Here is a 23,980-nt window from a genome sequence, read left to right on the forward strand (position 1 = left end):
TGGGCGCCTTCGCATCTTGTCACTGCCACCCATGCCTCCCGCTACACGGTCTGGCGGAAACGCCAAACCATCCTCCAGTAAACATACCCTCGAAGATGATGTCGACTCAAGCGGCCACGGCACGCCAAAGAAACCTGATGCAAGCTCAGGAACGACGCTTGAAGTGAGCTTCGATCTCCGTCCGACGAACTAACAGACGGCTCATACGCACGGTGTCGCAGTCACTGCTCACGCGGGCTCTTGGTGGCGCGAAAGAGCTTGAGCGCGAGAACGACGCCCTTCGGAAGAAGGTCAAGGCCCTCGAGAGCAGACTGGATCGGGTTGTCGAGCAGGATGACGCTCCCCAGCAACCCAGAAGGAAAAGTAAGAAGGCGCCCGCGACCGCAGCCGAGCTCAGAAGCCAAGTGACTCAGCTGAACAAGCAAGTGAAAAGGCTAGAGAAGGTAGTAGCACCCATTTATTTCCCCCATATATGAACATGATAGACTAATTCGCCGTACCCGCCCTAGTCAAACGAGAATTACCGACAGAGAGTGCACCAAGTAAACCGCATTTATTCATCTTTGAATTACTTACTCACCATGTCGTCCTGATGGTGCAGTTGAGCATGAAAGAGTTCAAGTCTGAGGCTGAGGATCTGCTGGACGTAGCTGACCTCGAAGTGGGCGACTCTGCACACGCTATGCGCAAGGTCGGAGCTCTCCAATCACCAGCATGCCGCAGGACGATACTTATCTCGAGTGTCAGCTTCTCCGCAAGTTCTCGGACCTCATGCTGAGCAACTCCTTAGACGGAGACGAGCAGTGTCCAATTTGCCTCGAACGCTTGCAGCCTAAGCTGACCCGCAGGTAGAAGCCTATAACAACATTGCCCCCATCTTTGGCCTAACAGCTTCGTCATACGTAGCCTACCGTGCGAACACATATTCTGCAACGATTGTCTAGGGCAGCTGAGGCCGGTTCCCGGTGGAGACGAGCGCATAAGGTGCCCACAATGTCGGGCAGTCTGCGAGAGAGAAGACGCCGAGCTCGTCGAGTATACCGCGTCAGAGCAATGGGATATGCTTGTCGAGGTGGCCACACAATGGGTCAGCATAGATGGAGCGCGTAGAGAGGAAGATACTTCAGAAGAAGAGGAAGCCGTAGATTTTATCGATGATGGACTCGAAGAGGACAGTAGGTGAGTACTACTGGCATGGGACCCCTTCGGGATGCATATATGCCATACTGCCATGTATGATGACTGATTATCAACTACGTACCCGGCGCTACGGCCTCCGAGCCACCGCCCACGAATCCTCTTGAAAGCTCTCCAGAACCACCATCGGGGATGGAGCAAGACGCGCTCCCCACGACGCCGTCCAGGCTACGAAGACGTCGTGCAGTGGCCAGTCCGACGCCCGAGGCCGAGTTGACTGATCATGAGTAACTTTTTCTCCCTCCCTCATTGTGTCAATCGTACTGACTGCGGGTTGTAGTAGTCCGGTCAAAGTTGAACCTGAGGTGCCTCCTACAATATCGAGGGGATCACCTAAACCAGAACAGTCAAGCACGCCACCGCTGACACCACACACGCCAACGGAACAAGCGCAAAGCACGCCGTCATATTCCCAGTCGCCTTCAAAGGACAAGCGCAAGATGCTCGAGCAACTCGCTGAAGCACGCAACAAGAAGCGCAGATTATAACGTTCAAGATGAGATCTCCATAGTCATGTATAGTACCGGGGTCCGTGCACGAGAAATCACAACAATTTTACGACCGCTCGTCTAGTAGATCAGAGTATTTCCACAAGCTGCCTAGCAGGGGATACGACTGCGATGGGCTTGCTCGTGAAGTCCAGCGCACTGCCGCCCTCATATGCCACCAGGTCGCCCATGTCGCCGATCCAACCTTCCAGATCAAGCAGCTTCTCCAGATTTGTGGAAACAAGCTCGTACGCCTGTCGCTTGTTGATCCAGTTATTTGACTCCAGGATAGCCTGTGACCCGAATTTGTTAACATCTGTCGACAATTTGTAGAAACAAATGACGCACCCATCCGACGTCAAAGCGGGTGAGCGGGACATGGCAGGCTTCCCAGGTTCCTAGTCCGACCGTCACGCCGTGTTTGATCAGGGTAGCCAACGCGGTGTCGTTAGTCAATGGTGGCCCGGCGAGGCTGTTGTAGATCGTCAGTCCTTGACCTAACCAAACAACCCAAGGCGGACTCACATCCTGCGGTCATCCCACGACCAAGGGAACTGCCTGGAAGGAGTCAATATGACACCAACCCTGGCATGAGCTATGATCATATTTAGCACGTTTCCCGAATTGCTTTAATGGCTACGTACCGATTTCTTCGGCGAGCAGGTGTGCTTCGGTTGCACGTGAGAAGACCATGCGCATGTATGTTCCCCGCTTCTCCTCTACCTCACTCTTGAGGCGGATCAGCGTAGCCATGATGTCCGCGCTCGAGACCTCAATGACGAGCGGAATTGCTCCCTGCATACCCCACCATCAGTTGGTTCTCGGGCATAATGTTCAGTCGGTCTTTACCTCAGCCGCTTTTTTGAACCAGTCTCCCGTCTGCGTGCGCGTGTCTTCGCCATCCAGCAACAAATGTCGCAGTGTAGCGATCTCTGTGCTGAGACTGGCAGCTGATGGGGCAAAGGATATGGGAGGCGCCCTACCAATAGAGACATGCAACGCAGTGATAGGCTTGATAATCGCGGTGCGGTCTAGGGCATGCGGTGCGCCGGTGCGGAACGTTGCTGAGAGGCCGCCCATGAATTGGTCGCGAAGGAAGACTGGAGACCTCGAGAACGACGTTGTGGCATACGTGACGCCCGCGCGGTGGGCTACGCTGATAGTCCGGGTGTTTAGAGTAAATCGCGCCATGTAGTTTTCCATGTGATGGACAAGAAAGACTCACAGTGCATTCCTTGTTTGGAAAATAAGAGCGTCTTCCACGCGTACCACGGCCCCGACGTCACCCAAGATCTTTGGCACGTCCCGTGAGAGAGGATCGTACCGGGTGCCATCTCCTGTGGACGGTTCGGCTTGGATCTCCTCAATGCCCAGCGCAGAACCGTAGGCTATCATCCCTGGGGCAATCGTGCCGCCGCGCAAATCGATCCTGACCTCGGCATTTCTTCCCTCGCCCTCGCACACAGGCCCAACGCACGACACCCGCCCGCGATTGACGATGACGTGGGTCATGGCCGCCTCGTGAGCCTGGTGGTGAACGAGCCCCGCCGAGTCGCCGCTCTGGCGCAGGAAGACCTCCTTCACGTTCTGGAACGCGACGCGCCCCGCGACAGTCCGGTTGCTCGTGAGCGGAGCGAGTCCGTCCCACTTGACATCCGCCTCCCGCTCCGCTGTAAAGTCCGGCACTTCTGGAGGGTCCTGCCACTCTGCCGCGGTCTTGCCCGGGCCGACGGCGATGTGGTCGGTGTCGTTGCCGACTTGGAGGATGCCGTCGATCCAGACTTTACGAGGAGTAGCACCGAGTTGCAGGGGATGCGAGTCCCAGAGGACGACGTCCGCATCTGCACCTTCCCTCAGAATGCCAATGCGGTGAGACAGTCCGGCCGCGGCGGCTGGTACGGACGTCACGGAGGCGAGAGCGAGGTGGGGCGGGAGGCCTACAGGCGGCTTCAGATTCATACACGCCGTCACTACGAGATGTATGATGATACTTACCGTGATAATGCGCTTGCTGGGCCTCGAACATCAGATAGCGACTGATGAGAACAGGGTGATCCGACTATTGAGAATGTTAGCTGTGATTACAGATTGACGGGGTTTAATGCATACCTTCATTGCTACGGGGAACCCATGGTCGGCTAGGATTCGGGGCGCGAACTTCGAGCCCCGGTATGCTTCTCTCTTGAATCGCGAACTGTCAGCGAAGAGGGCCAGGGTGGGAATGCCTCCGTAACTACAACATTCTCATTGAGCTATCACACAAACGGAGAGTGAAGAAATAACTATTTACGTGTTTTTCAGCGCATCTGGTACCAGGTACGCTTCGTGGGCGTGATGGAAAGAGGCGATGGGGAACTTGAACTCTTGTGTAAGCTGCGGGGTATGCCATTTAGTACAACAGGGGAAATAAGGTCAGAGACGAATGCACTTACCCTGACAATACCATCGAGGTCGACTGGCTCGTAGCAGTGCGTTGAGACCTTGACTCTGCCACGAAGGACGTCCACAAGGGCCTCCCACCTCAGATCCTCCGGGTAGCTTTGGCCCTGGATCTCATTCCACAGTCCAGCTTCCGCTCGGGCGCAAAAGGCATCTTGCGCGTCTCGGACCTTACGCGCCTCCGCGTAAGCCGAGCGAAACGACCACATGGTGTCCATGCGATTCCCGTATGCCCGTGGACTCTCTCCGCATGCTTGTCTATAACAGTCATGGTCAATGGTGACGCTTGGGGGATGCACGTAGCATACTACATACTTCAAGTGCCTCCAGCGCGCAGGCAAGTTCGGGTCGGGCGTGCTGCCGTTTAGCGTGTACGGAGGTTCGATCAACATCGACGTTGGGGTCCGCATAGAAGTCTTGCGCAGCTTGACCATGAAGGCCTGTCCGCCTGCGGTATACGTCTCAGTAGGACTCATCGCCATGACACAGCTATATGCTTACCGATGACATTTTCACTTCCTGGCAGTATCTGTGCAGAGGTCACACCTCCCGCCACAGCAAGCGCGATGGCGTCGTCGTGCGTATTGAAGCCATCGATGCTGCGCATCCACGGCACGATAGGACCATGCGCAGAGCTGAAGTCGAGTGCACCCGCCGTGACGGGTGCACTGATAACACCGAGGTGAGTGTGGATATCCACTGCACCCAGCATCTTATCAGATTACGGCGACATGGGGACACACTGGCGTAAACAACTCACCTATTCCAGGTGTCACCCAGCCACCGCGCGCATCTACAACGTCCGTCTCGCGATCCGCATACAGAGCCTCCGGAATGTACCCGATGCCACGAACGAGGCCCTTGTCGAGGAAGATGTCCCCGTAGACAATTTCGCTGCCGTTACGCGCCCCCGTCCACAGCGTGGCGTTCTTGATGAGCGTAGGCCGCGTCCCCAGTTCGAAACGATCAGAGCGCTCACGCTCGCGAAAGTTTGCGGGCGGTCCCGGGACAGCACGCAGGTTTGCGCACTGGCGGAGTATGTCTTGGGCAGCGAGGGGTACCCGCTGGGCGCTCTGGCTATCCCGGGAGGACGCGGACAGCAACGGAACGTACGATGCGTATAGCGTCAGTACAGCTACCACAACGCACAGTGCAAGAGCCCTCATGTGCAAGGTATATTTCGTCCGTCTATTGGCTGCGAGGTTTTGTCTTCCCATAGGTGTGATGCGTTGCGCGAGTGGCGAGTCGTATATCGGAAGAGGGCGTCCGCCCTTTCTCTCCATCGTTGAGTGAGATGAGGGTGTCTGAGAGGTATACGGCCGCAGCCTGCTGTGGGACGATCCTTATACTGTAGCGCTATGAACTCCTCGTTCAGTGAGCGTGTTCGCGGGGTAGAGGAGGTTAAGGTGCAATGTCATCAATTTGCCAAGATCAGGTGTTCTTCCTTGACCAGGGCCGGAAAATACCCTTTCCCCAACATTCGTATGGTTCTGCCATGGTGTGGATGCGGAAAAGTCGGCCGAGAGGGCGTCGAGGGGGATGTCCGGAGTGGTTACGCTTATAGTATAGACGGTCAGAGGATAATCCAGACCCAACTTCGTGCCGTGGGCGAGGTTGTGGGGCTGCATCGCGATGAAGCGCGTGTCTTCGGACGTTCATGTATTGGCAGGCATGCGTGTAGTAGACACACGCCGTGCACGATTAATGTGCTTGCAGGACGCGTTGGTGCTGTGAGATCACAGTGAAGCTCTGCTAATGTCACCACAGCACTCGCGTACTGCAAGGAGACTATATGCATACACGTACACATCGAGTGTCATACTACCCCGACACCCAGCAGCGCGGCTCCGCTCTTGATCCCGCGTCCCCGCGCAGCCGCAAGGGCAATGGCCAAGCAGCTCAGTAGGAAACCAGTAAATCTGCACCCCAGACCCTTCTTCAGATCGCGCCCTTCATACGCACGGAGCGGCACTCACCGGAAGAACGCGACCCGCGAGAGCGAACGCTCCTCCCCCACTGAGCGCGACGACGAGAAGATAGAGCGGAGGACCGCGGGCGATACGGGGATGCGACTCCGGCTGGGCGAGGGAGGTTGGGGAGGGGAGCCCGCGGAGGACGGGCGCACGCTCGCGCCGCCGTCGTAGGCGTACACGGAGTTGGGGTGCGTCTGGGTGGGCGTGTTATGAAACGTAGACGGCGTAGGGGTAATTGAGGACGAAGACGAGAGGTTGCTCATCGTCGGTGGCGGCGGGCGTCGTGCATGAGCTCGTCGTGGATGGAGGTGAGGGCGAGGTCGCGCTGCCCCGGCACGAACCCGGTCGGCTCGGTATGGGCGTCTGTTTGGGCGGGTACGCGGTCCGCATGGACTCAGCATGGACTCCGAGCTTCTTGAAGTCCGCCTGGAGTCACGGATTGCCACAAACGTCTTTGCTCTCTCCCACCACCATCGGCTGCAGGTCCAAGCACGTACTCTATATACCCCGCATATATATAGGCGGAGTGTTCCCCGCATGATGGAAGCTATGCCACACAATGTCGTACGTCGATGCCCTCCCATCGGACGAAGAGTCCTGCTTCTACGCCGAGCACATCGACTTCCGCTCTGACCCTGTCCTCGCGCCCGCGGTCACAGACGACGAACTCGCGTCTATTCTCCCGCATTGCCCTAACATCCTCCACGCGCAGCTCACCGGGGTGCCGGACCTGTCATCCCGCACTCTGATCACCCTCGCCGAATCCGCGCACAACCTCACACATGTCGATATCTCCGGATGCGCAGACGTCACCGACCTAGGTCTGCATGCGCTCGCCGCCCACTCAACATCGCTCGTCTCGGTCGCGATTAGTCGGATACCAGGGATCACCGACCCTGCACTCGCACAACTGGTACGCGGACTTCCGCGTCTGGAGGTGCTCGAGATGGATAGCCTGCCGCTCGTAACGTCGGTCGCGGTGCGAGACATCTGGCTATTTGCGCGCGGACTGCAGCGGTGGTCCCTGTCCGGGTGCGTGCATGTCACCGACTCCGGCTTCCCTTGGGTCCCCGAGCGCGAGCAACTCCGATCCCTGGAAGACCAAGAAGCAGCAGCGGACAAACCGCGAACCTGGCTCGAGAGCCTGCCCCCGCTCGTGTTGCCGGGCACGCACAAGCTGAACGCACTACACACGCTGGACCTGAGCCACTGCGTGAAGCTGACGGACTCCGCCATGCTCGGACTTATCGCGTACGCACCGCATATACAGGACCTAAACCTGGCCGGATGCATCGAACTCTCCGATCGTGCCATACATGCGGTGTGCGCGCTGGGGAACCACCTCGCGGTCGTCGACATCGGGGGCCTAGAGCGGGTGACAGACGAGGGCGCCTTCGCGCTCGCGACTTCCTGCAGGCGGCTTCAATCCGTCGATATCAGCTGTGAGTGCTAGTGTGGCACGTTTCTTCGCTTAGAGGACTAGTACTGACCGCATGTACAGTCATTCCGAAGCTCAGCGACCTCAGCGTGCTGGAGTTTGCGTCACAACCGCACCTTCAAAGGCTTGCGGCGGCGGGACTACCACTACTGACAGACGAGGCCGCGTTCTTCCTAGCGGAGCACGCCTTCGAATTAGAGATACTCCACCTCACCTTCTGTAGCCGCATCACTCTCGACGGGGTGCGCGCAATGCTTCGGCGGCTGACAAAACTGCAGCACTTGGGGCTGTCCGGCATTCCCGCCATGCGTCGTCGAGGAGTGCGACAGTTTTCCGAGGCGCCGCCCGAGGTGCGTCCGTTACCCTTTAAACTGTGGCCTTCGATTCTAATGACGAGCGCGCGTATGCAGGGCTACGATGAGCGGAAGCGAGGGTTGTATAGGATATTTCGCGAGGGAAAAATACGGGCGCTGGGGGAGTTCTTGGAGAAGGAAGAGTGGCGGAAAAGGGAGTCTGAGCGGAAGAACATCCCCTTTCAACCCAGAGGTGACGACTCGCGGGCGCTCTATTGAAGGGTGTTGTCAGAGAAGCTATTCATAGGTGAGTGGGCGTCCGGCCGAGTGTATGCTCCCTCTACATCATAGCACAGTCATTAGGTGGTGCAGTTAGACGTCGGCTGCAGGAATACGATCATCAGCACGTTCGTCCTTGACAGCAAGCATGGTTGGTAGCCCGCGCAACCACGGTGTACGGAGGCGCGCTCGAACGGGAGAACATTTGGATGGTTGCGACGAGGACGGGCAAGCGCAGTGGCATAGTTCAAGCCAAGTCCAAGCCGAAGCCGGCTGTGCGTGTGTGGCGGGAAGGGTGGAGTGGTTTAATTGCTGCGATCGCGACTTGTGTGGCCACAACGTGCGCATTTGGTAAGCGGCCTGCCTAATAGAGGCCCGGGCCGGGCTCCGGGGCGAGGGATGGGTGTCAGAAATGGCGTCACCGCGCGAGTCGGAAAGGAGGCTGCCGCGCTGTGCCTGGCGGCGGGCTTGCCCAATGCCGGCCTGCTCGTCCTCGCTGTCAGTCCATCGATGGGCGCGGCACGAAAATCATCGAGCAGAGCGCCGCTGGCGTCGGGCGGGGAACGACGGCGGGCGACCGACGCGCAGCGCGCATTGTCCCCGACGCGAGTGAGATAAGAGCGCGCGAGGGTACTGGACTCGGACAGGGTCGATGCGCAGGCGAGTGGTTGGTGGCTGCCGGATTCCCTCCCGTCTCCCGACTGCATTCTTCTCGTCCTCCTTCGCCTCTCCTTTCCCTTTCCCCGCGAGCCTCGACCCCCTTTTCCCATTTCCCCGTCCGCGCCCTCCCATCCCCCTCTTCCCCATTCACTCCCTCCCACATCCCCCGACGCCGCCGTCCCAGTCGGGCTCAGTATCTGAGTCCCATATCCTGCTTCGCGTCGCACCCTGCCGCCGCCTCTTATCTGCCATGAAATGCTCCTGAGCCCGTCTTCCATCATGTCAGCCTCTGTCGACGTCCTCCCCCACAGGCCGTCCCTGCTCGACCGCCGCGCATCCAGCAGCTACGCGGACCTCCCTGACCGTCTTTCCGTAGCCGACCTCTTCGCCCCCGCCGCCCAGTCCACCGCCGCACGGCCGGCCGCTACTCGTGGTGCGTCCAGGAAGCACTCTGCCGCGTTCCTCCCCTTCGTGCCCCTCACGCCCATCATGGCGTCCCCGCTCCTGACGCCGGATATCGCGTACGCCCCATCGCCTGCTGCGGTACTCGCCGGGCACGACCCCCCGCAGAGACAAGACAAACAAGACTACCTCTCCCACCACGTTTCCCCGCCGCACCCAACGTGGACTACCTCACCCCCTACCCCTCCTCCTAAATCATCCCCGTCCCCGCGCGCGGCGTCCGCATCGGGTTCTGGCTTGTCGTCCCCAGTGCGCGTGGGCCGCGGGCGAAGCCATAGCAAGACGAGCAGAAGTCGGAGCACGAGTACGACCCGTTCAGGTCCCCGGCCTGCTTCTATTGCTTCGTATACTCCCACTCCGCTGTCACGCTCATATTCCCCCTCGCCCTCGCTGCACATTCCAAGACCCACACCGCCAACCAAAGCCCTTGCTGCGCGTCGGCTCTCCTTACCGGCAAATCTGCATAAACCACTCCCGCCGCGACCGTCGCCGACAGCTGACGGAGCGCCCATAGACATGCCCCCGGTGCCCGACAAGAAGGCAGGCGCGGAGATCGACGATGTTGATGCTAGCGAGGGGGCGCTTCTCCCGAGCTTATCGCGGCGCGCCGCGCACGTTGGTGCGGCACCCATAGCTGACCCCGGTGAAACAGCCGCATCGCGCCGGCGCGCGAGGAAGCTGTTCAGTCTGGACGATGAGGACGGCGAGGGGGACCTATCCGATTCGGAGGACCGCGAGCGAGACGCCTCGGGCGGTGAGAAAGGGGGCGTTCAAAAGGAGGCCGCGCCGGCAGCGCAGATGGCGGAAGAGCGAGTTATGGACCCGGAGCGGGAACGGGAAAGGGCAGAACGGGTACGTCGGTACCATGCGCTCATGGAGCTCCTAACCACAGAGGTGGGGTACCTCCTGGACTTGCGCACCCTGGTCACCGTGCGTGCTCGTCAATAATCTTCATTGTGCTGCGCTTACTTACAGGTTTACTATAGGTCTATCTCGACCAACTCCTCCTGCTTTCTTCACCGTCACAGATATCTGTGGTGCCTGCTCCTCTTGGGACATCCGGACTGCCGACGCCTCCATTAGCGCAGCCACTGTCTCTCGGAGTGCCCATACCCTCTTCCGGCCGGTCGATGTCCTCGCTTTCCGCTCTATCAATACCCTCCATTTTTCCCAGCTCTAGATCCTCCTTTCTTTATAATTCCTCGACCGCGCCTTCCTCATCCCCTAGCGCGGCCAACATATTGTCTCTGGCCTCCCCTGACGCTGAGGGAGAGGATGACGCTTCTAACGATCGGTCGAGACAGACCTCGGGTGCATCCACGTCCACGTCCACCGAGAGCGCGCCCCGGGATCGGGACAAGGAGCGCGATCACGAGAAGGAGAATCTGGAGCGCATACAGCCGCTCAAACCAAGCAAATCCTCCCGTCAGCAAACATCTGCGCTTACTGAGCGGGAAGTTCGCGCGGTGTACCGGAATGCACGGGAGCTGCTAGCATTTCACGAGCGGTTTGTGCACGAGCTGCGGGCGGCGGTCGGGCTCATCGGCTTCGGCATGTTGTTTACCGGGGACGAGGAATGGTTGCAAGAAATGCACGGGGATGGGGAGGGCGTCATCGCCGACCTTGTCGAGCACGCGGTCGAGGTCGTGACGACGAAGTTTACAAACGAGGTGCGTCTGAGCGTGTGCCTGCCCGTCTTGTCATGCTGAACGATGCTGCGTCTGCGCGTCTGTATAACCAGGCCGCATCGTTCAGCATCTACGAGACGTTTTGTCCGGGGCATGCTGCTGCAACGGATTTGATACGACGCGCTCAAGAGCGTTGGCCAGCGGCTTGGGACACGTACGAGCAACGGTGCGCGCTGCTTTCGGCACGCAACTCGGACTACCCCCCACAACCCCACGTTCGCGGAGTCAGCGACAATACGACCGCCGCGACTCAAACCGCTAGTCAAACTTCCCAGGAAGCCGCTGCCTCAGAGGTTCCCATGCGAAAGAAGCGGCGACATTCAACCCCAGCTCTGTCTCTGTCCGCTTCAGCTGCCTCCGTGCACAGCGCAGCCGCGTCGCCGAACCAGCTTCCCTTCCCTTCGACATCCAGTCCCGGCTCCTCCACGTTACCACCCCCGATCGCAACACCCAGTGAGAGGCAGCTGCGCACGGCGGGGCAGAAACTCAAGTTCATGGATTACTTGATTAAGCCTGTCCAGCGGATATGCAAGTATCCGTTGCTGCTCGACCAGCTTCGTCCGAAGCGCGGTGACGCAGCTAGCGTGCCACAGGCCGCGGTGGACGAAGCCGTGCGGAGAGCGGGAGAGGCGATGCGCAGGGTCGTCTCGCGCGTGAACCGCGCAAGCGAGAAGGAGGCGCACAACCTGCGCTCGGCCCTCATCGCATCCCGGATAGCGTTCTCGTACGCACCTCCTATGCCTATGCAGAGCATGCCGTCCTCTGCGCCAGCATCGATGTACCCATCTCCGCCGCCGACGGCCCCTTCGTCGTCGTCCGGGTCGTCTTCCTCGCATGGGCACGGCACTTCTTCCGCCGGTTCTTGCACTTCCTCGCCCGCCAGTCCCATACCTCTCTCCGCCACCGCCGCCCATGGTGTGGCCTCCTTACCTCCCCTCGCGGTTCCCTCCCAGCGCACGACCGGGCTCACCGCCGAGTTCGTCTCCTCACTGGGTCCATGTATGCTCGCTGGGGCGCTTGATGTTATCCAGCATCCGGCGCACCGCGCAAAGTACCTCGGTGTGTTCCTGTACGCAGGCGGCTACTGCATACTGGTCAAGATCACGAAGGGCGGGCGCGTGTACGAGCCGCGGCACTGGTTCCCGTTCGGTGCGGTCGAGGTGGTGGACGTCGAGGAGGATGATCGTGAGTGCCGATTTTCCCCCGCTCCTGCCATTCCAGCGCTAACCAGCACGATGATCTTCTTCCATGGCCGCATATAGCTTCCTTCCCGTACTCGTTCCACGTAACCGCCCAGGGGTGCCACTTGCAGCTCGCCGCGGCGTGCGCGCAGGAGAAGGCATTCTGGCTGAGCGCGATCGCTGACTCGCTCAAGACCAAGCCGAGCTGGGTGCGGGAGCCGCTGTCGACCTTCCAGGCGGACCAGAAGACGCCGCTGTCTGCGACCGTCGACGACCCGCTGCAGGATTCGCCCTCGGGTCTCCCTGCCATCCAGTCCCTGTCGGACCTCGAGAAGCAGAGTGGCGGCAGTCCGCCCGCCGCTGACTCCGCTCCCGCCACTCCAGTGGGTCGCGGGCAGCTGAAGTACTCCCGGACGCTGTCGCGGCTCGACAGCGCCGCGCTCAGGCAGGACTCGCATCCCCCTGTCACGATCTCGGCTGCGCTCAGCCGCCGCTCTTCGACCGCATCCGTCAAGGCCTTCTTCACTCCGTTTGACTCGACGCGGCCGACCCGCCCATCGTCGCAGGTCCGCGCCCAGGTCGAACAGGGGCTGCATGACATCTTCTCCGAATCGTGCTTGGCTGCGCGGTCGCAAACACAGATGCGCGGGGAGGACCTGTTCTCCGCCCGTGTGCCCCAGGGGAGCGGGAGTGGGATGGGGAAGAGGCAGGGAAGCGGGATCCCGCGCTCAAACTCGGGCATAAGTATCGCGAACGCGATGGGCCTGACGGCTGCCAAGCGGAGGTACGACAACGCGCTTGTGTCGCGGCGGAAGGCGTCCGTGGAGGGCATCCCAGACGTCCCTGTGCCTGGTGAGAGTGCGAACTTGGGGACGGAGATGAACGCGGGTGCAGCTGGGCGTGCGAAGTCGCTCGCCGTCAGGCGACACAAGAAGCAGCCAGCCTCCATCGCCCCCGCGATCACGACGGCCATCGCGCAGCTGAGCGCGGACGCGGCGAGCGGGCGGCGGGGGTCGCTCGTGCAGAGCCCGGAGGCGCTGTCGCTGGACTCACCGCCCGCTGCATCCCATTCAGGCTGCTCGTCGTCCGTGTCTTCGTCCCACCCTGGCTCGCTGCTGCCCAGCCCGACTGAGGCCGCCACGCTGCCGATTCCTATCCCGGGGTTGTCTCCGAATGGCACCCTGCGCCAGTCGGACATCATGCAGGTCCGCGCGGAGGACGCGAAACCGAAGCGATCAAGGTCGATGGTCAGCCATGTGCGGAACATCTTCCACCAGCGGCGCTCGGACACTTCACCTTCACCCTCGCCGTCGCCGTCGAGGCCCGAGTATGCCCACGCCTCCTCAGAGTTCGCCCCGCAGTTGCCGCCTCTGTCGCTCGAGAGCCCGACCTCTGAGTATCCACCCTCCGAGTATCCAACCGGGATCGTGCAGTGGTTGCGGCGTACCTCTCTGCGCCGTCTAGACTCCAGCTCTTCTGGGTCTCATTCGTCGGAGGACCGCCAGCACAGCGGGAAGCGCCCTCTGCCTCTGAGTAGGAGCTCGACGGACGGGGTGTCGGGGCGTGGTTCAGGCCATCTCCAAGATCAGCCTTCGCTTCTAATATCACAGAGCCCACGACGGATGGGCTTCGACGCCCCGAAAAGACGCCGCTCTCTGTTCGTGCCGTCCGCGCGCTCGCGTGACCGTGCGGCTGCACCGCGTGATGATGCCTCCCGCTCGGACGTGCCTTCGCCCGTGCCCTCCGCGAGCACAGGCAGCTCCTCCCGGAAATCGATCAAGAACATCTTCCTCTTCCAGCGGTCCAACTCGCTCACGCCGCTGCGGTGACCGTCCGCCTGACGCTACATTTGTGTGATACGTTGATACCCGCATACGCCCGCGTACGCCCTCCGTCCATCCCTGTCCCTGCCCGCTTCTCTTGCATGTGTTTCGCACCATTACATACAAGCATGTTCCACGCCCTGCCGATACAATGTACATAGCCCCTCCATTCGTTCCTTCCCTGGCCACCCGGGCCTCCACGCATCTAATATTAAGCTTAAAGTCTGCCTATTGCCCCCCTCGTATTGTCTCGAGTACTGTAACACGTCTTCATGCCTCCCCTCCGCCGCCGCACCATCACAATAAGTCCTTAAGTACTTACATAACATCACTTTCGTCTCTTTGGCGAGCGGTATGACCTCCTCTCTCATCTCTGCATCGTCCCGATCTGCTGTAATCTACTACGACATCACTTAGAGGATCCCTTGGAATCCATCACCTTCTTGAAGTCGCCATATTTCGGTATGCACGTTCTGCATCTGTCGCAGGGTGGAGTGCACTCGAACTAGACGATGATTAAAGATCATATACCTGCTCTTATGTTTACATAAAACGGCATTAAAACATAAACAATTGTGCCAGGCAGAACCCACAACTCCGTCAATCGAGTCTGCCTGACGCTGAAACGATGGAATTCATTCATTGACACAACTTATCACATAGCCGTCGACTCGTCCGCCTCTGGAATTCAGCCCCCTCTTCCTCCCCTCTTCCTCCCTCGTCGCACTGTCCTTTGAATATTGAACGATACACCTGGCTGTCTGGCCTGGCAAAAATTGTCCCAGGGAGGATGTCGTCCCTTGACCTGCCTCAGATTGCATGAGAGAACTGTGCCCTCCTGAATCGGCGTCACTGGCAGCTTCGAGGGTATGTTCGCTGGAAGATGGTTTCAAGGCGCTGGGAAGCATCCGGGGTGGCGGTGACAAGGTTCGAAGGCGCCCAGCATTCCTTGAGACCGTACTGCCGTGACCGAGAATAAAAAGGCGTGGAATATACACACCCCAGTGCTGCGTCTTAAAAATTTTTTGAACTGGAGTACTCATCTACGAGCATAATCTGAGGTTAAAAGAAAGGTTTTAATCGTTTCAGGGAGAGCAGGAAAAATAGAATAAAATATTGTCCCAGGGAGGATTCGAGCTTCCGTCTTCACGGTTTCCCACGGTCTGGTGACCGGGATTCCACAACGTGATGATCTAACCACTAATCGACAAGGACCTGAAGATCTAGGTATAACAGATTGATATAGCGTCAAAGACTGTCGATTCGCAGCTTAGCCCTCCGAGATGACCGTAATCGACTCCTCTTCGAACCGTGAACATGAGTGCTCTATCCTCAGTTAACATCACCATCCTGGGCAGCGCATCCGCCCAGCCCTCCTCGACGCGTAACCATTCCGCGCTCGCTCTGCGCCTAGATAGAGATGTTTGGCTTTTCGACTGTGGAGAGGCGACTCAACACCAGCTTCAAAAGAGCGCCGTGAAGATGGGCAAGATTCAGAAGATATTCATCACCCATACGCACGGTCGGTCGCTTGTATTCGCCCACAGAATCTCTCTTATAGGTATTCATGTTGCTCAGGCGATCACATCTTCGGCCTGCTACCGGTACTCGCAGGACGATCAAATGGCGCAGGGGGGATGGTCGACGGTGTGGAAGACCCTCGCGCCCAAACCTCCAACCCGCCAGAAGACGTACCAGTCAGTGCTCGTCCACCCCGCCAGCAAACGATGACATGCTCAACGTGTCCAAACAGCCGTTGGAGATTTACGGCCCGCTAGGCACGCGCGCATACGTCCGCCACGGACTCACGTACACGCACACACTCCTCGGCGCGCCATACGTCGTGCACGAGCTCCGGCTGCCCTCCGACCCGCAGGACGGGGACTACACCGCGCACCCGCCACACTCGTACGAACGTCCAGGACGCAACATCCTGCAAACGGACAGCGTGTGGCCAGACATCTATAAGGATAAACTCGTGGCGGTGTCCGCGGCGCCGATCCTACACTCGGTGCCCTGCGTCGGATACGTCGTGAACGAGCTGCCCGTGCCAGGGAAGATGGACCCCAAGAAGTACATCCCAGAGCTGAAGCGCACCAAGACGCCCATGACTGCCATGGCTCGGCTACAACAAGGGGAGGCCATAACGCTTACCGATGGGACAGTCTTGCATGGACCACCGCGTAAACCTGGACGAAAGCTCGTGATCTTGGGGGATACGTACGACCCGTCGCCAATAGCAGGCATTGCGGATGACGCGTGCTTGCTGATCCATGAGGCGACGAACGCGCACCTACCGGGTATCGACCCGAACACGAAGGAGACAGACACGTACGAGACTGTGGAGGAACGTGCGAAGTCGCGGGGACATTCGACGCCTCAGATGGCTGGGGCGTTTGCGACACTAATCCGTGCGCGCAAGCTGTTGCTGAACCATTTCTCGGCCCGCTACGCGGGAAACGATGATGTCGACGAGGACGCACGACGAGTGATGGGCGGGATACGGGAGTTGGCGGAGAGTACTTTCGGTGGCGAGGTGACATGCGCGCGAGACCTGATGAGCTTCGACGTAGGTCCGAGGAGAGAGGATTGACCTGGCGGATAGAGACGTAGTGATACAAAGAAGCCCCAGTGTATGTACAGCAGGAAATGAACCCCACAAAGGTCAGCATTAATCGTCCGGAGGTTCAGAGAGCTCACTGCTCTCGTCGCTCGCCTCGCCCTCTTCCAGTTCTTCTTCTCGTGCCTTTCGCCTCCCTCGCGCGTCTCTGGGCTCCTCTCCTATCTCTCCCATCTCGATATCGTCCTCTTCTGATGATTTCGGTGGAGCGGCAGGTGTGCTGCGCGACGCGGAGAGTATAGGGGTATTTGTTCGTGACGTCGGCAGAAACGCTCGCGCGGCGGGGTTGAGGAGCGCTTTCGATAGTGGGATATCTTCATCCGAGTCGTGCACCTCCTCCACCGCCTTTCCGGTGCTAGCTGCCCGTGATAGCACGTCCTCCCTGAGCTCGCCAGACTCCTCGCGGGTGCGCACGCTCCCGGTCCCGTCCATCTCCACATCTTCTCCGGGTTGTGTGTCCGGTGCAGGGGTGTCTGCGGAAGACTCCTCCGCCGCGTCCTTGCCCATGAGGCGGAGCACGTTGATATCGTGGATGACGGTGTCTAGCGCGGCCTTCTGCGCGAGTAGTATGCGGTTCTGGTTTTCCTGCTCAGCACGTATGGCCGCCATGTCGTTTTCGAGAGCTTGTATTGATCTGCAGCGGATATAAGCGTGCAGCCAGGACGCAGGCGGCCGGGCAAGACTGACTGCTCGAGCTCTGCCCTGTTGGGCAGCGTGTTGACCTTCTCCGCGATCACGTCGTATTCGATCTTCTGCTTACGCTCGAGCTGCGCTTGCTCAAGGGTAGCCTTGTGTTCCTCGATCTGGTCCTTCAGGCGGCTGCGCTCGTTTGCTGGTCACACGATCCCGTAAGGACCACATGCCGACGGGGAAGAAGCTGCATACCTATGCGACCCCGCTCGTGCTGGTACTCCTCTACCTGCCGCGCCTCCGCCTCGCACACCATGAAGCTCTTCTTGAGCGACAGCTGGAACGAGGCCAGCTCGAGGAGGAAGGCGTCGCGCGCATCCTCTACGGACGTGCCGTTGGACGGTGTCGGCGGGACGATTGGGGGGTACGCGACGGAGGCGTAGGTGTGGAACTTGCGGGTCACACGGCGCAGGGCCTTCTCGTCGTTCGTAATGCGCGTGTGGATGATTGCATCTGATAAAGCCGTCGCACGTTCGGTATCCTGCAGGAGAGAGGGTGGGTGGCGTCGGGCGTACCTTCTTGCTGCACGGAGAGCGGGGGCGGCACGTAGTCTTTTCCGTCCGCGTTGTGTGTTGGTGCGCTCGCCTCGCCAGCAGAGGACATGGCCGCACGCCGAGCGGATGCACACCGGAAGAGAGAAGCAAGGGAGGACGCGGAAGAGGAAGAGCACGGCGGAGTCGGATCGAAGAGAACACAACGCCAGACGAAGCGGGGGCTGCTGTGACGCCTCCACGTGCCTGGAAGCGGAGTGTGACGCGTGTCACGGACTGAAGTACTGAATGGGAGCGGGGGCCCAGTGACGGCAAGCACGTTCGTGCAGAACTGCCATCTTGGGACTCGTATACCTAGACCCGTACGCCTAATATTCCCCTCCCTCCCAGAAGACCCAGGAGCGGCCGCTGCTCTTCCCCTTCCTCCCCCACCGCCCCCCATGTCCACCCAGCCCCTCCTCCAGCGCACCGCTGCGAAGCGCATCGCACTTCCCGTCAAGGTCGAGCCCAAGGTCGCCTTCGCGAACGAGCGCACCTTTCTCTCATGGTTGCACTTCACGGTCGTCCTTGGCGGCCTCGCCGTGGGTCTGCTAAATTTCGGTGATAAGGTGTGTGCTATCCGTTGTGTCCGTCGCCTTCCGACGACTCATAGTGCGGGCGCAGGTGGGGAAAATAAGCGCAGCTATGTTCTCCTTTGTCGGTGCGTAGCCTCGTGTGCATTTTGGTCGTGTGCCTCACGGGCAGTACTCAAACTGGCTCCGCAATGCTGCAGCTATGGCTGTGATGGTGTATGCGTTGTATACCTTCCACTGGCGTGCCGCATCTATACGTCAAGGTGGCCGTGGACCATATGATGACCGTGTTGGGCCGGTACGTCGGTCTTTCCAGGACGTATGTTGGACTGAGCTGATAGCACCCTCGTCTAGACAATACTGTGCATTGCCCTCCTAGGTACGCATGAGAAGCCGTCCACTGAGTTCCAGCTGACTTCGTTTTTTTAGTCGCTATCGTCGTGAACTTCGTTTTGAGGTTCACAGAAGGCGATATATCCCCCTGAGCACTCAAACGGTGCGGAAGACGCACCGTCGTATCTCCCCCGCATCCGGTGCTTGCCACGCTATAGGATCCCCGATGTCACCAAGCGAGCCGGGATTTGTAGAAGGGCACATTAGGGGCTAGTCGACACCCCGATACGGACTGTTCGGACGTTGGAATACCATATACAACTCCTCCCGTCATTTTCGTCTATCATGTGCAATTGCTCACCGTATTCAGTCATTTGTACCTGTCACACTAATGTTCATCCTTGTACGTTCCCGTTCGCACCAAAGGTCGGATGACGGGCGCGCCGTGCAGCCGGGGGCTTCCTGAACGCGAAGCTTGAGCCTGTCTAGCCGCGCCGGAATCATGCCGGGGTAAACCCCCACGAAGGAGACAGAATGAAGCAATACGCCAGATGCATTGGATGCGCGCGGTCTACTTCTGCACGCCAGTGTACACAGGGTTCTTGACCTCGTGGATGGGGGTCTTGCCCGCAGGGGCGCCGGGGATCGTCTTCGACAGACCCTGCAAGTGCGCCCACGCACAGTTGGTTATCCGCCGGCTTATCTCTGTATGCGAATGCGGAACTCACGAGCTTCTCGAAGACGCACTTGTTGAGGACACGCTCGTCCTTGCGGCAGTGGTAGTATTCCTGCCCAATGCATGCTTCAGCCCTGTGCGCCGGGCGGGTCGGCACGTCCGGCCGGGACGTACCTGGTTGTTCTTTTCCAAACAGCCCCAGTGCTCGTTGAACTCGGACAGGCAGTTCTCACGTAGCTTGGCGATCCTACAAGAATAACAGGTGGCGGAAGGTGAGCGGGTGCGCGCTGGAGGTGAGGTAACGGGGACGTACAGGTCCTGCGCGCAGCGCGTCACTCGCCGGCCCTCCTTCAGACAGTGCGCAGGGTCCGCACTTTCCGACTTGCAAAGCATGAAGTCCTCTGCGACGGAAAAGGGAGCGCACATCAGCACAGTAATCCGCACGCCTTGCCACCATACACTCCAATCTGCCCCCAAACGCATCCTACCCTCCGCCCATCCCGCCACCCTCTCTCCCCAGCTGCGCCAGGTGACCCTACGGAGTGATACGCACCATTGTAATCCTTGCAGTACGCTCCGAGGAAGAACGCCGCGCTCTTCAGCGGCGCGCTCGTCACGCCGAGCTCCTTGACCTTCGGGATGTCCGACGGCAGCGGCGTCGGGTCCTTGTACGGCTTCGAAGAGTCCGCGGGGTCGAGGTATCTGCTCATGGTGCGCCGGGCGGTGGGGAGGACGGGGGAGGGAGTCGAGATGAACGAGACGGTAACCGCCGAAGCGTCACGCTGCCTGCGGGCGCTTCGCACGCCGTCCACTCGTGGGCGGCGGATTTTGGGCGCCTGTGTGGCCTTGTCTGCTTGCCGCGTGCCACTCTCGCATCTGCACTCGACGCGTCTACCCAGTTTCAAATCTACGCTGTTCTTCTAGAGAGTGGTCGCAGAGGATGGTACGTTGACTTCAAGAAGTCGTGAGCGACCCAGCATTGAATCTATATCGCGGCTAGCCTCCCAGAATTCAGCCAAAGAACTTCATCTTGCTGCTGAAGACGCACAAACTCACCGTCCTGCTCACCCTCCCGAGCACGTCGACCGTGGAAGATGTGAAAGCTGAGGTCCTGTCTGCGCTACAGTCCAGCGTGCTGGAGAACCCAGAGCCCAACCCAGAAGTCATGGACGAGGACAGCTCGGAGTGGGCGGTGCCAAGTGTCGCGGACACGGATGACTTCGAGCTCGCGCGCGCGGCGAAGGTGCAGGGGCGGCCGACGGGGAAGTACGAGAAATTGGAACTGGGTGCGCAGCTCAAGAGCGTCGTTGCGAACTGGGACCCTATTTTTGTGCAATTCAAGGACCCCAATGGTGAGTGGGCTGCCACGCCGTCTGCGGTCGCGTACATCCCTTCACGATCGATTTCGTCGCGTGTGTCTGCATTTGCACCTGTCCGACGCGCAATACAGGAGGTCTGCTGCCCGTGAGGGTGTCCATACCGCCCATTAACCCTGAAGAATACGAAGACCCATCCACGCAAAAGGGGAAGCGGAAAGCAGAAGAGTGAACCGGCGGGTGCCCCACCTGATGCCCTTCCCTACCTCTTGGGCAAGCAACTATGTACGATCTTGCAAGCTGGTCCAGAAGAGTACCGCTGTAATATAGACCTCCACCGTAGCTATCTCGCCGTCTTCCCTATCTGCTTTGAATTATAGCTGGATCTCTAAATAGGTGACGTGCAGGTCATGCTGACATCATGCGGGGGGCGCGCCGTCCCATTTTCGAGGCGTTATTGGCAAGAGCGCCGCTGCGACGCGCCGCCCCTCCTCCGCTAGGAGGTTGTACGTCGAGCACGCGTTTCGCTGAACGATATATGAGTTTGTGCGGAGGAAGCTGCAGCTTGATACCCACCGTATTCATCATGTCTACTTGAATGCCTATGCTTGTCAAGTACTGACGTAGAGCCGGCGGGAGCATCTGTGCCTGCTGGCCTGTTCCAAGGAGGAGGATCTCTGCACCAAAATGCATTGGCGAACACGAGTGCATGGGCGTTTGCTTCGTTACGCACCAGGTTTCGGCACCACAGTCTCGAATATCGCGAAGTGCTCTGGTTTCCACCCATCCCAAAGCGTCTGTGGTACGTTCCACAAGAAGACTTTGGAGTCCAAGAAGATACAGGCAGACGTCAGCAGGAGTCCGTCCGAGAGCTGGATCCCATGCTGCGTGATAGTGTTCACTTGCACCGCGGGCGCGGTGCCCCCAGAGAGAATGTTGCTTAGACCGCCGTCGCCGGGACTCCTCCTGGAGCAAGATGCATGTAGTGCGCGCGTCGTGACAGCAAGTCGAGCCGAATGTCTCAGAGCAGAGCGGGCGGCAGGACGAAGCAAGAGCGACAAAGGCGGCATGGTGGCGGTCGGTGGTCAGGCTGCCCCGCGTTTCGAATTGGGCGTCTGCACATCTTGACCGCGATCCACATCCTCCTCCACCATGGCGGCGTCTGCGGCGGACGTCCGGAGCATCCTCTCCATACCCACACCCTCGGCATCCACTAGCACACCACAACAGAAGAAGCCTCAGGCCGCGGAACGCGCGAAGAAACCCGATGGCATTCCGCGCGAGCTGTACGCGCTCATTGGGCCCTCCGCGCCCGCCATTGCTACCCAGTTTGCGAAGCCGCGCCTGAAGCAGAAGCCCAACCTCGGTGGCGGCGGCCGCGTGAAGTGGCGAGTACAACTTGCCCGTGGCGCGTGTATGTCAATGAACTTAACGCGCGAAACAATGAATGTTCAGGGAATGGCGTCCGTTCAAGAACGCCGCACGCTCCGATGGGTTACGACTGTCTCATTGGGCCAAGGGAAGCACAGAGCCTGATGCCGGTGCGTTGTACCGTTGTACGGCGGGTCGGCTAAGTACGAGCCTACATCACAGAATATCCATTTGCGAAGTACAACGTCCACACCCCGGAGTATGTTTACTCTCAAGACGAATATAGCCGGCTGCTTGAAGGTAGCGTTTTACCGTACATGTCGCCGCTCGCTTGCTCACTTTTTGGATGCACCAGATCAAGAATGGACGAAGGAAGAGACAGACTATCTGTTCAAGCTGGTCCGAGAGTTTGACGGACGCTTCTATGTTGTGCACGACCGCTATGAATATCCTCACTCCGATCCCCGCACCCCAGAGCGTACTCTCGAGGTATGTGCCTGAGCCTCAAACAGGTTCTTCCGCCGCCAACACTTCGACAGGATATCAAAGATAGGTATTTCAGCGTGTGCAGGAAGCTAGTTCGAAATCGACCTTGGGCCGGAGATGAAGCAAGCAAGAATGCTCTTCTCTCGAGCCTATCCTTCGACAAATGTGCGCTTTATGTTCTGGCATGGTATCCCCGCTCACATCTATATCAGCACGAGAGCTCACGCGCAAGCAATATGTCAAAAGCCTCGAGAAACGTACCCCAGAACAGATCGTGGAGGAAGACATGCTGTATCTCGAGCTCGAGAAGCTCAAAGAGAACGAGCGTAGGTTCAGGAAGGACCGGGACGAACTACTACGCACATTGCTCGGCATCGAGTCCGGGCTTCCTGACCTCCCCATTGATGATGAGGGTCTCCAAGGCCCGTCGGTGGAGCCAAAGAAGAAAAAGAAAGGTGTGGCCAGCAGCGTCGAGCCCCAGACGCCAATCACACCCACCGCTTCGAACGTCATTTCGCTCGCGCAACCGCAACCTCCCAAGAAGACCGCGAAGTCGGCTGCCTATGGTACGAACTGTGTAAACCTAACTGTAGGGCTCAGGCTAACGTGATGCTAGACATCCTGCACTGTATCACTCGGACAGATGCCTCGCAGACGACGAAGGCACCGCACCAGCCTGTCCACCTCCGAAGCACCAAGATACCAGCCGTAAGACCTCCAGGTGCTACCCAGCGCGTCGCGCAAGTGCTGAACGAGATTGGGATCGCACACAACCGTCTCGTCATGCCCACCGCTGAGAACATCGCTCGAATGGAGCCTGTGCTCAGTAGTGCGAATTCTGTGGTGGACATGAAGAAGTCTCTGGACAAAGTCGAGCAGGACCTCCGGATTGCGAAGGCGCGCCTTGCGGCCCTGCGCGGGGAGACTGCTGAAGAGGGCTCAGGGGACGCGCCTCAAACGCCCATGGAGGTAGAAGAGGGCGCAGACGCGGAAAGTGTGGCGGACGACAGGGCGCAGAGTGTTGTGAGCACAAAGAGCACGCGGAGTCGAAGACAGGTGCGTGATGAGTTGCTGTACCGTGCGCGTTGCTGACGAGTATGTTCTTCTCAGACACGACGGTCATTGTCTATCTCGTCGGTGGACACTTCCAACGGGCCAAACAAGCGTCAGAAGCAGCGATGAGCTTCCCGCCGTCTGTCGTTCGCTCTCGTGCATCTTGATTTCTGTACTATATAGTCGTGTTGCTTTGGTGTTGTGATGTTGTTCCATATAATTCATCCCCGTCCCTTGTATATTTGAGAGCTGCGTAACCTTCCTAAGAAATTCCAAGGATTGGTGTACGAAGAGTGAGGGAGCGCGCGCATCGCGTCGCGCTCGACGCGTCTGTATCGGCGCGCGCTTCGAGAAAGCTTCTTCCGTGCCACCACCGCAAGTCCTCACTCCGCGCTCGTTCTTGCCCTCAACATAAAACTAAGCAGCTTTGATCTACTAGCCTTACTACTAC

At 59.1% G+C, this 23,980-nt stretch overlaps 10 protein-coding genes across 10 annotated transcripts; 6 read left to right on the forward strand and 4 right to left on the reverse strand.

Annotated features, from left to right (window-relative positions):
• Positions 1-31: 31 nt before the first annotated feature.
• TRAVEDRAFT_44390 (uncharacterized protein) lies at positions 32-852 on the forward strand (the record flags this gene model as incomplete). The annotated part of the gene is made up of 5 exons (XM_008036829.1): positions 32-163; positions 222-443; positions 510-542; positions 602-691; positions 748-852. 5 exons carry the CDS (start codon positions 32-34, stop codon positions 850-852), a joined length of 582 nt encoding a protein of 193 aa, XP_008035020.1.
• A 922-nt stretch (positions 853-1,774) lies between these two features.
• On the reverse strand, positions 1,775-5,290 carry TRAVEDRAFT_117597 (composite domain of metallo-dependent hydrolase; the record flags this gene model as incomplete). Its single annotated transcript, XM_008037299.1, has 13 exons — positions 1,775-1,978; positions 2,034-2,157; positions 2,211-2,280; positions 2,330-2,480; positions 2,535-2,841; positions 2,911-3,622; positions 3,681-3,744; positions 3,795-3,918; positions 3,976-4,058; positions 4,118-4,382; positions 4,440-4,572; positions 4,626-4,823; positions 4,885-5,290. The coding sequence occupies 13 exons, from the start codon at positions 5,288-5,290 to the stop codon at positions 1,775-1,777; spliced, it is 2,841 nt and encodes a 946-aa protein (XP_008035490.1).
• Positions 5,291-6,656: 1,366 nt separating this feature from the next.
• TRAVEDRAFT_117879 (RNI-like protein) lies at positions 6,657-8,107 on the forward strand (the record flags this gene model as incomplete). Its single annotated transcript, XM_008037300.1, has 3 exons — positions 6,657-7,539; positions 7,599-7,885; positions 7,946-8,107. The coding sequence occupies 3 exons, from the start codon at positions 6,657-6,659 to the stop codon at positions 8,105-8,107; spliced, it is 1,332 nt and encodes a 443-aa protein (XP_008035491.1).
• Positions 8,108-8,959: 852 nt separating this feature from the next.
• On the forward strand, positions 8,960-14,267 carry TRAVEDRAFT_63283 (Dbl domain-containing protein). The gene is made up of 4 exons (XM_008037301.1): positions 8,960-10,159; positions 10,216-10,899; positions 10,971-12,102; positions 12,180-14,267. The coding sequence occupies exons 1-4, from the start codon at positions 9,023-9,025 to the stop codon at positions 13,925-13,927; spliced, it is 4,701 nt and encodes a 1,566-aa protein (XP_008035492.1). The 5' UTR covers positions 8,960-9,022; the 3' UTR covers positions 13,928-14,267.
• Positions 14,268-15,238: 971 nt separating this feature from the next.
• On the forward strand, positions 15,239-16,514 carry TRAVEDRAFT_116377 (Metallo-hydrolase/oxidoreductase; the record flags this gene model as incomplete). The annotated part of the gene is made up of 3 exons (XM_008037302.1): positions 15,239-15,443; positions 15,500-15,618; positions 15,675-16,514. The coding sequence occupies 3 exons, from the start codon at positions 15,239-15,241 to the stop codon at positions 16,512-16,514; spliced, it is 1,164 nt and encodes a 387-aa protein (XP_008035493.1).
• Positions 16,515-16,592: 78 nt separating this feature from the next.
• TRAVEDRAFT_93628 (uncharacterized protein) lies at positions 16,593-17,780 on the reverse strand (the record flags this gene model as incomplete). Its single annotated transcript, XM_008037303.2, has 4 exons — positions 16,593-17,175; positions 17,229-17,373; positions 17,427-17,684; positions 17,747-17,780. Coding segments are annotated over 4 exons (1,020 nt in total), but the record flags the coding sequence as incomplete, so codon positions are not given.
• Positions 17,781-18,111: 331 nt separating this feature from the next.
• Positions 18,112-19,041, forward strand: TRAVEDRAFT_27138 (uncharacterized protein). The gene is made up of 5 exons (XM_008036616.1): positions 18,112-18,330; positions 18,386-18,422; positions 18,495-18,592; positions 18,649-18,673; positions 18,724-19,041. The coding sequence occupies exons 1-5, from the start codon at positions 18,163-18,165 to the stop codon at positions 18,777-18,779; spliced, it is 384 nt and encodes a 127-aa protein (XP_008034807.1). The 5' UTR covers positions 18,112-18,162; the 3' UTR covers positions 18,780-19,041.
• Positions 19,042-19,198: 157 nt separating this feature from the next.
• On the reverse strand, positions 19,199-20,004 carry TRAVEDRAFT_96002 (NADH dehydrogenase alpha subcomplex subunit 8; the record flags this gene model as incomplete). Its single annotated transcript, XM_008037304.2, has 5 exons — positions 19,199-19,288; positions 19,356-19,415; positions 19,478-19,550; positions 19,617-19,704; positions 19,857-20,004. Coding segments are annotated over 5 exons (459 nt in total), but the record flags the coding sequence as incomplete, so codon positions are not given.
• Positions 20,005-20,166: 162 nt separating this feature from the next.
• On the reverse strand, positions 20,167-21,704 carry TRAVEDRAFT_162918 (DUF498-domain-containing protein). The gene is made up of 5 exons (XM_008037305.1): positions 21,353-21,704; positions 21,196-21,296; positions 20,754-21,146; positions 20,304-20,655; positions 20,167-20,246 (listed from the first exon to the last, which is right to left on the reverse strand). The coding sequence occupies exons 1-3, from the start codon at positions 21,687-21,689 to the stop codon at positions 21,039-21,041; spliced, it is 546 nt and encodes a 181-aa protein (XP_008035496.1). The 5' UTR covers positions 21,690-21,704; the 3' UTR covers positions 20,167-20,246; positions 20,304-20,655; positions 20,754-21,038.
• A 67-nt stretch (positions 21,705-21,771) lies between these two features.
• On the forward strand, positions 21,772-23,760 carry TRAVEDRAFT_56853 (uncharacterized protein; the record flags this gene model as incomplete). Its single annotated transcript, XM_008036982.1, has 8 exons — positions 21,772-22,007; positions 22,075-22,160; positions 22,213-22,290; positions 22,346-22,479; positions 22,530-22,641; positions 22,689-23,042; positions 23,093-23,532; positions 23,587-23,760. 8 exons carry the CDS (start codon positions 21,772-21,774, stop codon positions 23,656-23,658), a joined length of 1,512 nt encoding a protein of 503 aa, XP_008035173.1. The 3' UTR covers positions 23,659-23,760.
• Positions 23,761-23,980: the final 220 nt, after the last annotated feature.

This window comes from Trametes versicolor (assembly GCF_000271585.1).
Source record: "Trametes versicolor FP-101664 SS1 unplaced genomic scaffold TRAVEscaffold_3, whole genome shotgun sequence".
Lineage (NCBI taxonomy): Eukaryota > Fungi > Basidiomycota > Agaricomycetes > Polyporales > Polyporaceae > Trametes > Trametes versicolor.

What these genes read in the sequence shown, in the direction of transcription:
- TRAVEDRAFT_63283 (XM_008037301.1), top strand. Translation starts at nt 9,023, where the DNA reads ATGCTCCTGAGCCCGTCTTCCATCATGTCAGCCTCTGTCGACGTCCTC. An exon ending in ACTTGCGCACCCTGGTCACC is followed by an intron (nt 10,160 to 10,215) that starts GTGCGTGCTCGT and finishes GGTTTACTATAG; the next exon opens with GTCTATCTCGACCAACTCCT. An exon ending in GGACGTCGAGGAGGATGATC is followed by an intron (nt 12,103 to 12,179) that starts GTGAGTGCCGAT and finishes GGCCGCATATAG; the next exon opens with CTTCCTTCCCGTACTCGTTC.
- TRAVEDRAFT_27138 (XM_008036616.1), top strand. Translation starts at nt 18,163, where the DNA reads ATGTCCACCCAGCCCCTCCTCCAGCGCACCGCTGCGAAGCGCATCGCA. An exon ending in AGCTATGTTCTCCTTTGTCG is followed by an intron (nt 18,423 to 18,494) that starts GTGCGTAGCCTC and finishes GCAATGCTGCAG; the next exon opens with CTATGGCTGTGATGGTGTAT. An exon ending in ACTGTGCATTGCCCTCCTAG is followed by an intron (nt 18,674 to 18,723) that starts GTACGCATGAGA and finishes TCGTTTTTTTAG; the next exon opens with TCGCTATCGTCGTGAACTTC.
- TRAVEDRAFT_162918 (XM_008037305.1), bottom strand. Translation starts at nt 21,689, where the DNA reads ATGCCGCCTTTGTCGCTCTTGCTTCGTCCTGCCGCCCGCTCTGCTCTG. An exon ending in GACTGTGGTGCCGAAACCTG is followed by an intron (nt 21,297 to 21,352) that starts GTGCGTAACGAA and finishes ATTTTGGTGCAG; the next exon opens with AGATCCTCCTCCTTGGAACA. An exon ending in AAGTAGACATGATGAATACG is followed by an intron (nt 21,147 to 21,195) that starts GTGGGTATCAAG and finishes TATATCGTTCAG; the next exon opens with CGAAACGCGTGCTCGACGTA.